The sequence below is a fragment of the Oncorhynchus nerka genome, linkage group LG25 (genome assembly GCF_034236695.1).
Source record: "Oncorhynchus nerka isolate Pitt River linkage group LG25, Oner_Uvic_2.0, whole genome shotgun sequence".
NCBI lineage: Eukaryota > Metazoa > Chordata > Actinopteri > Salmoniformes > Salmonidae > Oncorhynchus > Oncorhynchus nerka.
Window position 1 is genome coordinate 717,468 of NC_088420.1, and position 14,076 is coordinate 731,543.

The following is a 14,076-nucleotide window of genomic DNA, read 5'->3' on the forward strand; positions in this document are numbered from 1 at the left end:
CAGACACCAGGACTGGCAGGTTCTTACCACAGACACCAGGACTGGCAGGTTCTTACCACAGACACCAGGACTGGCAGGTTCTTACCACAGACACCAGGACTGGCAGGTTCTTACCACAGACACCAGGACTGGCAGGTTCTTACCACAGACACCAGGACTGGCAGGTTCTTACCACAGACACCAGGACTGGCAGGTTCTTACCACAGACACCAGGACTGACAGGTTCTTACCACAGACACCAGGACTGTCAAGGTTCTTACCACAGACACCAGGACAGGTTCTTACCACAGACACCAGGACTGACAGGTTCTTACCACAGACACCAGGACTGACAGGTTCTTACCACAGACACCAGGACTGACAGGTTCTTACCACAGACACCAGGACTGACAGGTTCTTACCACAGACACCAGGACTGACAGGTTCTTACCACAGACACGTCGATGGAGAACCAAAGAAAGGAGAGAACTTCAAGTGACGTACATATTACCTTGACTGACCTGCACATTGACTCACCTGTACCCCTGCACATTGATTGACCTGTACTCCTGCACATTGACTGACCTGTACCCCTGCACATTGACTGACCTGTACCCCTGCACATTGACTGACCTGCACATTGACTGACCTGTACCCCTGCACATTGACTGACCTGTACATTGACTGACCTGCACATTGACTGACCTGTACCCCTGCACATTGACTGACCTGTACATTGACTGACCTGCACATTGACTGACCTGCACATTGACTGACCTGTACTCCTGCACATTGATTGACCTGTACTCCTGCACATTGACTGACCTGTACCCCTGCACATTGACTGACCTGTGACCTGTACCCCTGCACATTGACTGACCTGTACATTGACTGACCTGCACATTGACTGACCTGTACCCCTGCACATTGACTGACCTGTACATTGACTGACCTGCACATTGACTGACCTGTACTCCTGCACATTGACTGACCTGCACCCCTGCACATTGACTGACCTGCACATTGACTGACCTGTACCCCTGCACATTGACTGACCTGTACCCCTGCACATTGACTGACCTGTACCCCTGCACATTGACTGACCTGTACTCCTGCACATTGACTGACCTGCACATTGACTGACCTGCACATTGACTGACCTGCACATTGACTGACCTGCACATTGACTGACCTGCACATTGACTGGGTACCGACACCCCCTGTATATAGCGTTGTTATTACTTTTATTGTGTTACTACATAAAACGTATATATTTTAAAAAAGTACCTATTTTCTTAACTCTTATTTTTCCTAGAACTGCATCTCAGCGGCCTCCCAAGTGGCTCAGAGGTCTAAGGCACTGCGGCTCAGAGGTCTAAGGCACTGCGGCTCAGAGGTCTAAGGCACTGCGGCTCAGAGGTCTAAGGCACTGCATCTCAGCGGCCTCCCAAGTGGCTCAGAGGTCTAAGGCACTGCATCTCAGCGGCCTCCCAAGTGGCTCAGAGGTCTAAGGCACTGCGGCTCAGAGGTCTAAGGCACTGCATCTCAGCGGCCTCCCAAGTGGCTCAGAGGTCTAAGGCACTGCATCTCAGCACAATATAATGTTACTACAGACCCGGGTTCATTCCCAGGCTGTTCCCAGGGAGTCCCATAATTGGCCCAGGAGGAAGGAATGACTCCACCTTTGCCTCTCCTGAGCCCGTTGGGGAGTTGCAGCAATGAGACGTGATCAAACATTTTGGGAGAAAAAGGGGGTACAATGTGCACACACACAAACACCTTCATTGTTGGTTATGGGCTTATAAGTAGGTATTTCACTGTATGGTGAAATTTAGCATTTGGCACATTATGACAAATACAATTTGATTTGACAGCAGTCCCTGTGAGGATGGAACCTGATCATCAGAATAGGAAACAGATGACTCAAAATGATGTGGCACATAGAGGCGTTATCATAGATATGGTCTGTAAGTATATGTCCGTTATCATAGATATGGTCTGTAAGTATATGTCCGTTATCATAGATATGGTCTAAGTATGTCCGTTATCATAGATACGGTCTAAGCATGTCTGTTATCATAGATACGGTCTGTAAGTAGATGTCTGTTATCATAGATACGGTCTAAGTATGTCTGTTATCATAGATACGGTCTGTAAGTATATGTCTGTTATCATAGATATGGTCTAAGTATATGTCCGTTATCATAGATATGGTCTGTAAGTATATGTCTGTTATCATAGATACGGTCTAAGTATGTCCGTTATCATAGATACGGTCTAAGTATGTCTGTTATCATAGATATGGTCTGTAAGTATATGTCCGTTATCATAGATACGGTCTGTAAGTATAGGTCTGTTATCATAGATACGGTCTAAGTATGTCTGTTATCATAGATACGGTCTGTAAGTATATGTCCGTTATCATAGATACGGTCTGTAAGTATATGTCCGTTATCATAGATACGGTCTGTAAGTATATGTCCGTTATCATAGATATGGTCTAAGTATATGTCCGTTATCATAGATATGGTCTAAGTATATGTCTGTTATCATAGATATGGTCTGTAAGTATATGTCTGTTATCATAGATATGGTCTGTAAGTATATGTCTGTTATCATAGATATGGTCTGTAAGTAGATGTCTGTTATCATAGATACGGTCTGTAAGTAGATGTCCGTTATCATAGATACGGTCTGTAAGTATATGTCCGTTATCATAGATACGGTCTGTAAGTATATGTCTGTTATCATAGATATGGTCTAAGTATATGTCCGTTATCATAGATATGGTCTAAGTATATGTCTGTTATCATAGATATGGTCTGTAAGTATATGTCTGTTATCATAGATATGGTCTGTAAGTAGATGTCTGTTATCATAGATATGGTCTGTAAGTAGATGTCTGTTATCATAGATACGGTCTGTAAGTATATGTCTGTTATCCATAAGTTGGTAGTTGATATGAGTGGAAGTTGTGTTACCGCAGTCAGGCTCCAGCCCCTCTGCGGTCTCCTCCTGGCAGAGTGTGGTGAGGGGTACGTGGGCATAGGGGGTGCCACAGAGACAGCGATGGTCACTTTGCGTCTTCTGCTGCTCGCTTGCTGGCTCAGCTGGTAAACTGACACACACACACACACACACACACACACACACACACACACGCACACAAAATGAAAACAGGTAAACACGTGGAGAGAATTTCCAAAATGCTATATCCACCCATTTTTTCCCCATTTGTTTTTTTCCCATCAGAAATTATTATAGGTACCTTCATGTGTAAGTAAAATAGCACTATATCTACTGTAGTATATCTGTCACCATACCTACTGTACTATATATATTGTACTATATCTACTGTACTATAACTGTACTATATCTACTGTACTATTCTATATATACTATCTACTGTACTATATCTACTGTACTATAACTATAGTACATCTACTGTACTATAACTATAGTACATCTACTGTACTATATCTACTGTACTATTCTATATATACTATATCTACTGTACTATAACTATAGTACATCTACTGTAGCACATCTACTGTACTATATCTGTCACCATACCTACTGTACTATATCTACTATATCAACTGCACTATTCTATATATACTATCTACTATACTATATCTACTATACTATATCTACTGTACTATAACTACAGTATATCTACTGTACTATATCTACTATATCTCCTGTACTATAACTATAGTATATCTACTGTACTATATCTACTGTCACCATGCTACTGTACTATATCTACTGTCACCATACTACTATACTATATCTACTGTCACCATACTACTATATCTACTGTCACCATACTACTGTACTATATCTACTGCCACCATACTACTGTACTATATCTACTGTCACCATACTACTGTACTATATCTACTGTACTATATCTACTGTACTATACTGTCACCATACTACTGTACTATATCTACTGTCACCATACTACTGTACTATATATACTGTCACCACACTACTATACCTGTCACCATAATACTGTCGCCATACTACTGTACTACATCTGTCACCATACTACTGTACTATATCTACTGTCACCATACTACTATATATACTGTCACCATACTACTATACTATATCTACTGTCACCATACTACTGTACTATATCTACTGTCACCATACTACTATATATACTGTCACCATACTACTGTACTATATCTACTGTCACCATACTACTGTACTATATCTACTGTCACCATGCTACTGTACTATATCTACTGTCACCATGCTACTGTACTATATCTACTGTCACCATGCTACTGTACTATATCTACTGTCACCATACTACTATACTATATCTACTGTCACCATACTACTATACTATATCTGTCACCATACTACTGTACTATATCTACTGTCACCATGCTACTGTACTATATCTACTATCACCATGCTACTGTACTATATCTACTGTCACCATACTACTGCACTATATCTGCTATCACCATGCTACTGTACTATATCTACTGTCACCATACTACTATACTATATCTGTCACCACACTACTGTACTATATCTGTCACCATACTACTGTACTATATATACTGTCACCACACTACTATACCTGTCACCATAATACTGTCGCCATACTACTGTACTACAACTGTCACCATACTACTGTACTATATCTACTGTCACCATACTACTGTACTATATCTACTGTCACCATACTACTATACTATATCTACTGTCACCATACTACTGTACTATATCTACTGTCACCATACTACTATATATACTGTCACCATACTACTGTACTACAACTGTCACCATACTACTGTACTATATCTACTGTCACCATACTACTATATATACTGTCACCATACTACTATACCTGTCATCATACTACTATACCTGTCACCATACTACTGTACCTGTCACCATACTACTGTACTATATCTACTGTCACCATACTACTATACCTGTCACCATACTACTGTACTATATCTGTCACCATACTACTGTACTATATCTACTGTCACCATACTACTATATATACTGTCACCATACTACTGTACTATATCTACTGTCACCATACTACTGCACTATATCTACTGTCACCATACTACTGTACTATATCTACTGTCACCATACTACTGTACTATATCTACTGTCACCATACTACTGTACTATATCTACTGTCACCATACTACTGTACTATATCTACTGTCACCATACTACTATACTAAATCTACTGTCACCATACTACTGTACTATATCTACTGTCACCATACTACTGTACTATATCTACTGTCACCATACTACTATATCTACTGTCACCATACTACTGTACTATATCTACTATCACCATGCTACTGTACTATATCTACTGTCACCATACTACTGTACTATATCTACTGTCACCATACTACTGCACTATATCTGCTGTCACCATGCTACTATACTATATCTACTGTCACCATACTACTATACTATATCTGTCACCATACTACTATACTATATCTGTCACCATACTACTATACAATATCTGTCACCGTACTATTGTACTATATCTGTCACCGTACTACTGTACTATATCTGTCACCATACTACTGTACTATATATACTGTCACCACACTACTATACCTGTCACCATAATACTGTCACCATACTACTGTACTATATCTACTGTCACCACACTACTATACCTGTCACCATAATACTGTCACCATACTACTGTACTATATCTACTGTCACCATACTACTGTACTACATCTGTCACCATACTACTGTACTATATCTACTGTCACCATACTACTATATATACTGTCACCATACTACTATACTATATCTACTGTCACCATACTACTATACTATATCTACTGTCACCATACTACTGTACTATATCTACTGTCACCATACTACTATACTAAATCTACTGTCACCATACTACTATACTATATCTACGGTCACCATACTACTGTACTATATCTACTGTCACCATACTACTATACTATATCTACTGTCACCATACTACTATACTATATCTACTGTCACCATACTACTGTACTATATCTACTGTCACCATACCCTACTATATCTGTCACCTTACTACATCTACTGTACCTACTGTCACCATACTGCTGTACTATATCTACTGTACCTACTGTCACCACACTACTGTACTACATCTACTGTACCTACTGTCACCATACTACATCTACTGTACCTACTGTCACCATACTACTGTACTATATCTACTGTCACCATACTACTGTACTATATCTACTGTCACCATACTACTGTACTATATCTACTGTCACCATACTACTGTACTATATCTACTGTCACCATACTACTGTACTATATCTACTGTCACCATACTACTGTACTATATCTACTGTACTATATCTACTGTACTATATCTACTGTCACCATACTACTATACTATATCTGTCACCATACTACTATACTATATCTGTCACCATACTACTATACAATATCTGTCACCATACTACTATACAATATCTGTCACCGTACTATTGTACTATATCTGTCACCATACTACTGCACTATATCTACTGTCACCATACTACTGCACTATATCTACTGTCACCATACTACTGCACTATATCTACTGTCACCATACTACTGCACTATATCTACTGTCACCATACTACTGCACTATATCTACTGTCACCATACTACTGCACTATATCTGTCACCATACTACTGCACTATATCTACTGTCACCATACTACTGCACTATATCTGTCACCATACTACTGCACTATATCTGTCACCATACTACTGTACTATATCTACTGTCACCATACTACTGCACTATCTACTGTCACAATACTACTATATATACTGTCACCATACTACTATACTATATCTACTGTCACCATACTGTACTATATCTGTCACCATACTACATCTACTGTACCTACTGTCACCATACTGCTGTACTATATCTGTCACCATACTGTACTATATCTGTCACCATACTGCTGTACTATATCTGTCACCATACTGCTGTACTATATCTGTCACCATACTGTACTATATCTGTCACCATACTACTGTACTACATCTACTGTACCTACTGTACTATATCTGTCACCATACTACTGTACTATATCTACTGTACCTACTGTCACTGCTGTACTATATCTACTGTCACCATACTGCTGCACTATATCTGTCACCATACTACTGTACTATATCTGTCACCATACTGTACTATATCTGTCACCATACTGTACTATATCTGTCACCATACTACTGTACTATATCTACTGTACCTACTGTCACTACTGTACTATATCTGTCACCATACTACTATATCTACTGTCACCATACTACTATATCTACTGTCACCATACTGCTGTACTATATCTACTGTCACCATACTGCTGTACTATATCTGTCACCATACTACTGTACTATATCTACTGTACCTACTGTCACTGCTGTACTATATCTGAGTGAGGTGTTTCTATTGATCCACTAGATGGCACTTGTATGTTACTTCCTACAAACAGAAGGTTCAGACCTTTACTGCCTGACGCAAAACGACAGGCACGAAAACACTGAAAATAAAATACACTTCACAGACAAAAGTAGAGTGGAGGAGCGTAGAGAGATATGTAATATTAGATGATTGGTTAATTGCTACTGACTGAACGATGTTTGCTGCTTAAGACCTAACTTCTGTGCAATGTGTGCGTTTGTCCAGGTGCGTGCTAGTGCTGTTATCGTGTGTCCGGGTGCGTGCTAGTGCTGTTATCGTGTGTCCGGGTGCGTGCTAGTGCTGTTATCGTGTGTCCGGGTGCGTGCTAGTGCTGTTATCGTGTGTGCGTGCTAGTGCTGTTATCGTGTGTGCGGTTGCGTGCTAGTGCTGTTATCGTGTGTCCGGGTGCGTGCTAGTGCTGTTATCGTGTGTCCGGGTGCGTGCTAGTGCTGTTATCGTGTGTGCGTGCTAGTGCTGTTATCGTGTGTGCGGTTGCGTGCTAGTGCTGTTATCGTGTGTCCGGGTGCGTGCTAGTGCTGTTATCGTGTGTCCGGGTGCGTGCTAGTGCTGTTATCGTGTGTGCGTGCTAGTGCTGTTATCGTGTGTGCGTGCTAGTGCTGTTATCGTGGTGTGCGGTTGCGTGCTAGTGCTGTTATCGTGTGTCCGGTTGCGTGCTAGTGCTGTTATCGTGTGTCCGGGTGCGTGCTAGTGCTGTTATCGTGTGTGCGTGCTAGTGCTGTTATCGTGTGTGCGTGCTAGTGCTGTTATCGTGTGTCCGGGTGCGTGCTAGTGCTGTTATCGTGTGTGCGGTTGCGTGCTAGTGCTGTTATCGTGTGTGCGGGTGCCGGCTAGTGCTGTTATCGTGTGTCCGGGTGCGTGCTAGTGCTGTTATCGTGTGTCCGGGTGCGTGCTAGTGCGGTTATCGTGTGTCCGGGTGCGTGCTAGTGCTGTTATCGTGTGTCCGGGTGCGTGCTAGTGCTGTTATCGTGTGTCCGGGTGCGTGCTAGTGCGGTTATCGTGTGTCCGGGTGCGTGCTAGTGCGGTTATCGTGTGTGCGGGTGCGTGCTAGTGCTGTTATCGTGTGTCTGGGTGCGTGCTAGTGCTGTTATCGTGTGTGCGTGCTAGTGATGTTATCGTGTGTCCGGTTGCGTGCTAATGCTGTTATCGTGTGTGCGTGCTAGTGCTGTTATCGTGTGTGCGTGCTAGTGCTGTTATCGTGTGTCCGGTTGCGTGCTAGTGCTGTTATCGTGTGTCCGGTTGCGTGCTAGTGCTGTTATCGTGTAGTGCTGTTATCGGGTGCGTGCTAGTGCTGTTATCGTGTGTCGGGTGCGTGCTAGTGCTGTTATCGTGTGTGCTGTTATCGTGTGTCCGGGTGCGTGCTAGTGCTGTTATCGTGTGTCCGGGTGCGTGCTAGTGCTGTTATCGTGTGTCCGGGTGCGTGCTAGTGCTGTTATCGTGTGTCCGGGTGCGTGCTAGTGCTGTTATCGTGTGTCCGGGTGCGTGCTAGTGCTGTTATCGTGTGTCCGGGTGCGTGCTAGTGCTGTTATCGTGTGTGCGGGTGCGTGCAAGTGCTGTTATCGTGTGTGCGTGCTAGTGCTGTTATCGTGTGTGCGTGCTAGTGCTGTTATCGTGTGTGCGTGCTAGTGCTGTTATCGTGTGTCCGGGTGCGTGCTAGTGCTGTTATCGTGTGTCCGGGTGCGTGCTAGTGCTGTTATCGTGTGTCCGGGTGCGTGCTAGTGCTGTTATCGTGTGTCCGGGTGCGTGCTAGTGCTGTTATCGTGTGTCCGGGTGCGTGCTAGTGCTGTTATCGTGTGTCCGGGTGCGTGCTAGTGCTGTTATCGTGTGTCCGTGTGCGTGCTAGTGCTGTTATCGTGTGTGCGTGCTAGTGCTGTTATCGTGTGTGCGTGCTAGTGCTGTTATCGTGTGTGCGTGCTAGTGCTGTTATCGTGTGTGCGTGCTAGTGCTGTTATCGTGTGTGCGGGTGCGTGCTAGTGCTGTTATCGTGTGTGCGGGTGCGTGCTAGTGCGGTTATCGTGTGTGCGTGCTAGTGCTGTTATCGTGTGTGCGGTTATCGTGTGTGCGGGTGCGTGCTAGTGCTGTTATCGTGTGTGCGGGTGCGTGCTAGTGCTGTTATCGTGTGTGCGGGTGCGTGCTAGTGCTGTTATCGTGTGTCCGGGTGCGTGCTAGTGCTGTTATCGTGTGTCCGGGTGCGTGCTAGTGCTGTTATTGTGTGTGGGTGCGTGCATGTACCTCTATGGCTGGCCCTGAGGCCCTGCTGTGCGGTGCGGTGCAGCTCCTGGAGACATGGTGGTCTGGTGGAGGGCAGGAACACATTCCTCTGGAGGAGCCATGGAGACACGTAGTGGTCTGATAACTTACACTCTACATCCAGGTCTGATACCGCTGTGGAGTGGGGGGGGAGTGGAGGGGCAGAGTGGGGGGAGTGGAGGGGAGTGGAGAGGGGGGGCAGAGAGATGCATGAGAACAGGAGAATGGGTGGTGTTTAGGCAGAGCAGGGTTCCGAATGATCTGTGTGAAACCAATGAGGTGAAACGCTCCATGAGTTCTGTGAACATAAGGACTACCAGAGAAAAATAATAATTCTGTGTGGCACGACCTGGTCTACCAGCTAACCCGCACGACCTGGTCTACCAGCTAACCCGCACGACCTGGTCTACCAGCTAACCCGCACGACCTGGTCTACCAGCTAACCCGCACGACCTGGTCTACCAGCTAACCCGCACGACCTGGTCTACCAGCTAACCCGCACGACCTGGTCTACCAGCTAACCCTCACCCACACGACCTAGTCTACCAGCTAACCCGCACCCACACGACCTAGTCTACCAGCTAACCCGCACCCACACGACCTGGTCTACCAGCTAACCCGCACCCACACGACCTGGTCTACCAGCTAACCCGCACCCACACGACCTAGTCTACCAGCTAACCCGCACGACCTGGTCTACCAGCTAACCCGCACGACCTGGTCTACCAGCTAACCCGCACGACCTGGTCTACCAGCTAACCCGCACGACCTGGTCTACCAGCTAACCCGCACGACCTGGTCTACCAGCTAACCCGCACGACCTGGTCTACCAGCTAACCCGCACCCACACGACCTGGTCTACCAGCTAACCCACACGACCTGGTCTACCAGCTAACCCACACGACCTGGTCTACCAGCTAACCCGCACCCACACGACCTAGTCTACCAGCTAACCCGCACCCACACGACCTGGTCTACCAGCTAACCCGCACGACCTGGTCTACCAGCTAACCCGCACGACCTGGTCTACCAGCTAACCCGCACGACCTGGTCTACCAGCTATCCCGCACGACCTGGTCTACCAGCTAACCCGCACGACCTGGTCTACCAGCTAACCCGCACCCACACGACCTAGTCTACCAGCTAACCCGCACCCACACGACCTAGTCTACCAGCTAACCCGCACGACCTGGTCTACCAGCTAACCCGCACCCACACGACCTAGTCTACCAGCTAACCCGCACGACCTGGTCTACCAGCTAACCCGCACGACCTGGTCTACCAGCTAACCCGCACGACCTGGTCTACCAGCTAACCCGCACGACCTGGTCTACCAGCTAACCCGCACGACCTGGTCTACCAGCTAACCCGCACCCACACGACCTAGTCTACCAGCTAACCCGCACCCACACGACCTAGTCTACCAGCTAACCCGCACCCACACCCACACGACCTAGTCTACCAGCTAACCCGCACGACCTGGTCTACCAGCTAACCCACACGACCTGGTCTACCAGCTAACCCGCACCCACACGACCTAGTCTACCAGCTAACCCGCACCCACACGACCTGGTCTACCAGCTAACCCGCACGACCTGGTCTACCAGCTAACCCGCACGACCTGGTCTACCAGCTAACCCGCACGACCTGGTCTACCAGCTATCCCGCACGACCTGGTCTACCAGCTAACCCGCACGACCTGGTCTACCAGCTAACCCGCACCCACACGACCTAGTCTACCAGCTAACCCGCACGACCTGGTCTACCAGCTAACCCGCACCCACACGACCTAGTCTACCAGCTAACCCGCACCCAGCTAACCCGCACGACCTGGTCTACCAGCTAACCCGCACGACCTGGTCTACCAGCTAACCCGCACGACCTGGTCTACCAGCTAACCCGCACGACCTGGTCTACCAGCTAACCCACACGACCTGGTCTACCAGCTAACCCGCACCTGGTCTACCAGCACCCACACGACCTAGTCTACCAGCTAACCCGCAACCTGGTCTACCAGCTAACCCGCACGACCTGGTCTACCAGCTAACCCGCACGACCTGGTCTACCAGCTAACCCGCACGACCTGGTCTACCAGCTAACCCGCACGACCTGGTCTACCAGCTAACCCGCACGACCTGGTCTACCAGCTAACCCAGCACGACCTGGTCTACCAGCTAACCTCACCCACACGACCTAGTCTACCAGCTAACCCGCACCCACACGACCTAGTCTACCAGCTAACCCGCACGACCTGGTCTACCAGCTAACCCTCACCCACACGACCTGGTCTACCAGCTAACCCGCACCCACACGACCTAGTCTACCAGCTAACCCGCACGACCTGGTCTACCAGCTAACCCGCACGACCTGGTCTACCAGCTAACCCGCACGACCTGGTCTACCAGCTAACCCGCACGACCTGGTCTACCAGCTAACCCGCACGACCTGGTCTACCAGCTAACCCGCACGACCTGGTCTACCAGCTAACCCTGGTCTACCAGCTAACACGACCTGGTCTACCAGCTAACCCACACGACCTGGTCTACCAGCTAACCCACACGACCTGGTCTACCAGCTAACCCGCACCCACACGACCTGGTCTACCAGCTAACCTAACCTACCAGCTAACCGACCTGGTCTACCAGCTAACCCGCACGACCTGGTCTACCAGCTAACCCGCACGACCTGGTCTACCAGCTAACCCGCACGACCTGGTCTACCAGCTATCCCGCACGACCTGGTCTACCAGCTAACCCGCACGACCTGGTCTACCAGCTAACCCGCACCCACACGACAGTCTACCAGCCAACCCGCACCCACAGTCTACCAGCTAACCCGCACGACCTGGTCTACCAGCTAACCGACCTGGTCACCAGCTAACACCCACGACCTAGTCTACCAGCTAACCCGCACGACCTGGTCTACCAGCTAACCCGCACGACCTGGTCTACCAGCTAACCCGCACGACCTGGTCTACCAGCTAACCCGCACGACCTGGTCTACCAGCTAACCCGCACGACCTGGTCTACCAGCTAACCCGCACCCACACGACCAGACCTGCACCCACACGACCTAGTCTACCAGCTAACCCGCACCCACACCCACACGACCTAGTCTACCAGCTAACCCGCACGACCTGGTCTACCAGCTAACCCACACACCTGGACCAGCTAGTCTACCAGCTAACCCGCACCCACACGACCTGGTCTACCAGCTAACCCGCACGACCTGGTCTACCAGCTAACCCGCACGACCTGGTCTACCAGCTAACCCGCACGACCTGGTCTACCAGCTATCCCGCACGACCTGGTCTACCAGCTAACCCGCACGACCTGGTCTACCAGCTAACCCGCACCCCACGACCTAGTCTACCAGCTAACCCGCACGACCTACCAGGTCCCGCACCCACACGACCAGTCTACCAGCTAACCCGCACGACCTGGTCTACCAGCTAACCCACACGACCTGGTCTACCAGCTAACCCCACCACGACCTGGTCTACCAGCTAACCCGCACGACCTGGTCTACCAGCTAACCCGCACGACCTGGTCTACCAGCTAACCCGCAACTACCAGCTAACCCGCACGACCTGGTCTACCAGCTAACCCGCACGACCTGGTCTACCAGCTAACCCGCACGACCTGGTCTACCAGCTAACCCGCACGACCTGGTCTACCAGCTAACCCGCACGACCTGGTCTACCAGCTAACCCGCACCCACACCCACCAGCTAACCCGCACGACCTGGTCTACCAGCTAACCCGCACGACCTGGTCTACCAGCTAACCCACACGACCTGGTCTACCAGCTAACCCACGCCCACACGACCTGGTCTACCAGCTAACCCGCACGACCTGGTCTACCAGCTAACCCGCACCCACACCCACACGACCTAGTCTACCAGCTAACCCGCACGACCTGGTCTACCAGCTAACCCGCACGACCTGGTCTACCAGCTAACCCGCACGACCTGGTCTACCAGCTAACCCGCACGACCTGGTCTACCAGCTAACCCGCACGACCTGGTCTACCAGCTAACCCGCACGACCTGGTCTACCAGCTAACCCGCACGACCTGGTCTACCAGCTAACCCGCACGACCTGGTCTACCAGCTAACCCGCACGACCTGGTCTACCAGCTAACCCGCACGACCTGGTCTACCACTGGTTTCCAACAGTAACTCGAATCAATCTCAACCTACATACAATAGTGGAGTGGTCATTCTCTCTTTCTCCCCTTACCCATCTGTCTATCGCCTCCTTTGAATTCCATGCTGTCACAGTTACCAGCCCTTTCAAGCTTAACATCCTTATCATTTATCGCCCTCCAGGTTCC

The 14,076-nt window shown here is 48.2% G+C and overlaps 1 protein-coding gene across 1 annotated transcript in view; it reads right to left on the reverse strand.

Moving 5' to 3' along the window:
- LOC115124083 (actin remodeling regulator NHS-like) overlaps positions 1-14,076 on the reverse strand; it is a 102,465-nt gene that overhangs the window by 56,454 nt on the left and 31,935 nt on the right. Inside the window, 2 exon segments of the mRNA XM_065009457.1 lie at positions 2,961-3,097; positions 9,725-9,877. Of these exon segments, the coding sequence (XP_064865529.1) occupies positions 2,961-3,097; positions 9,725-9,877 (290 nt within the window).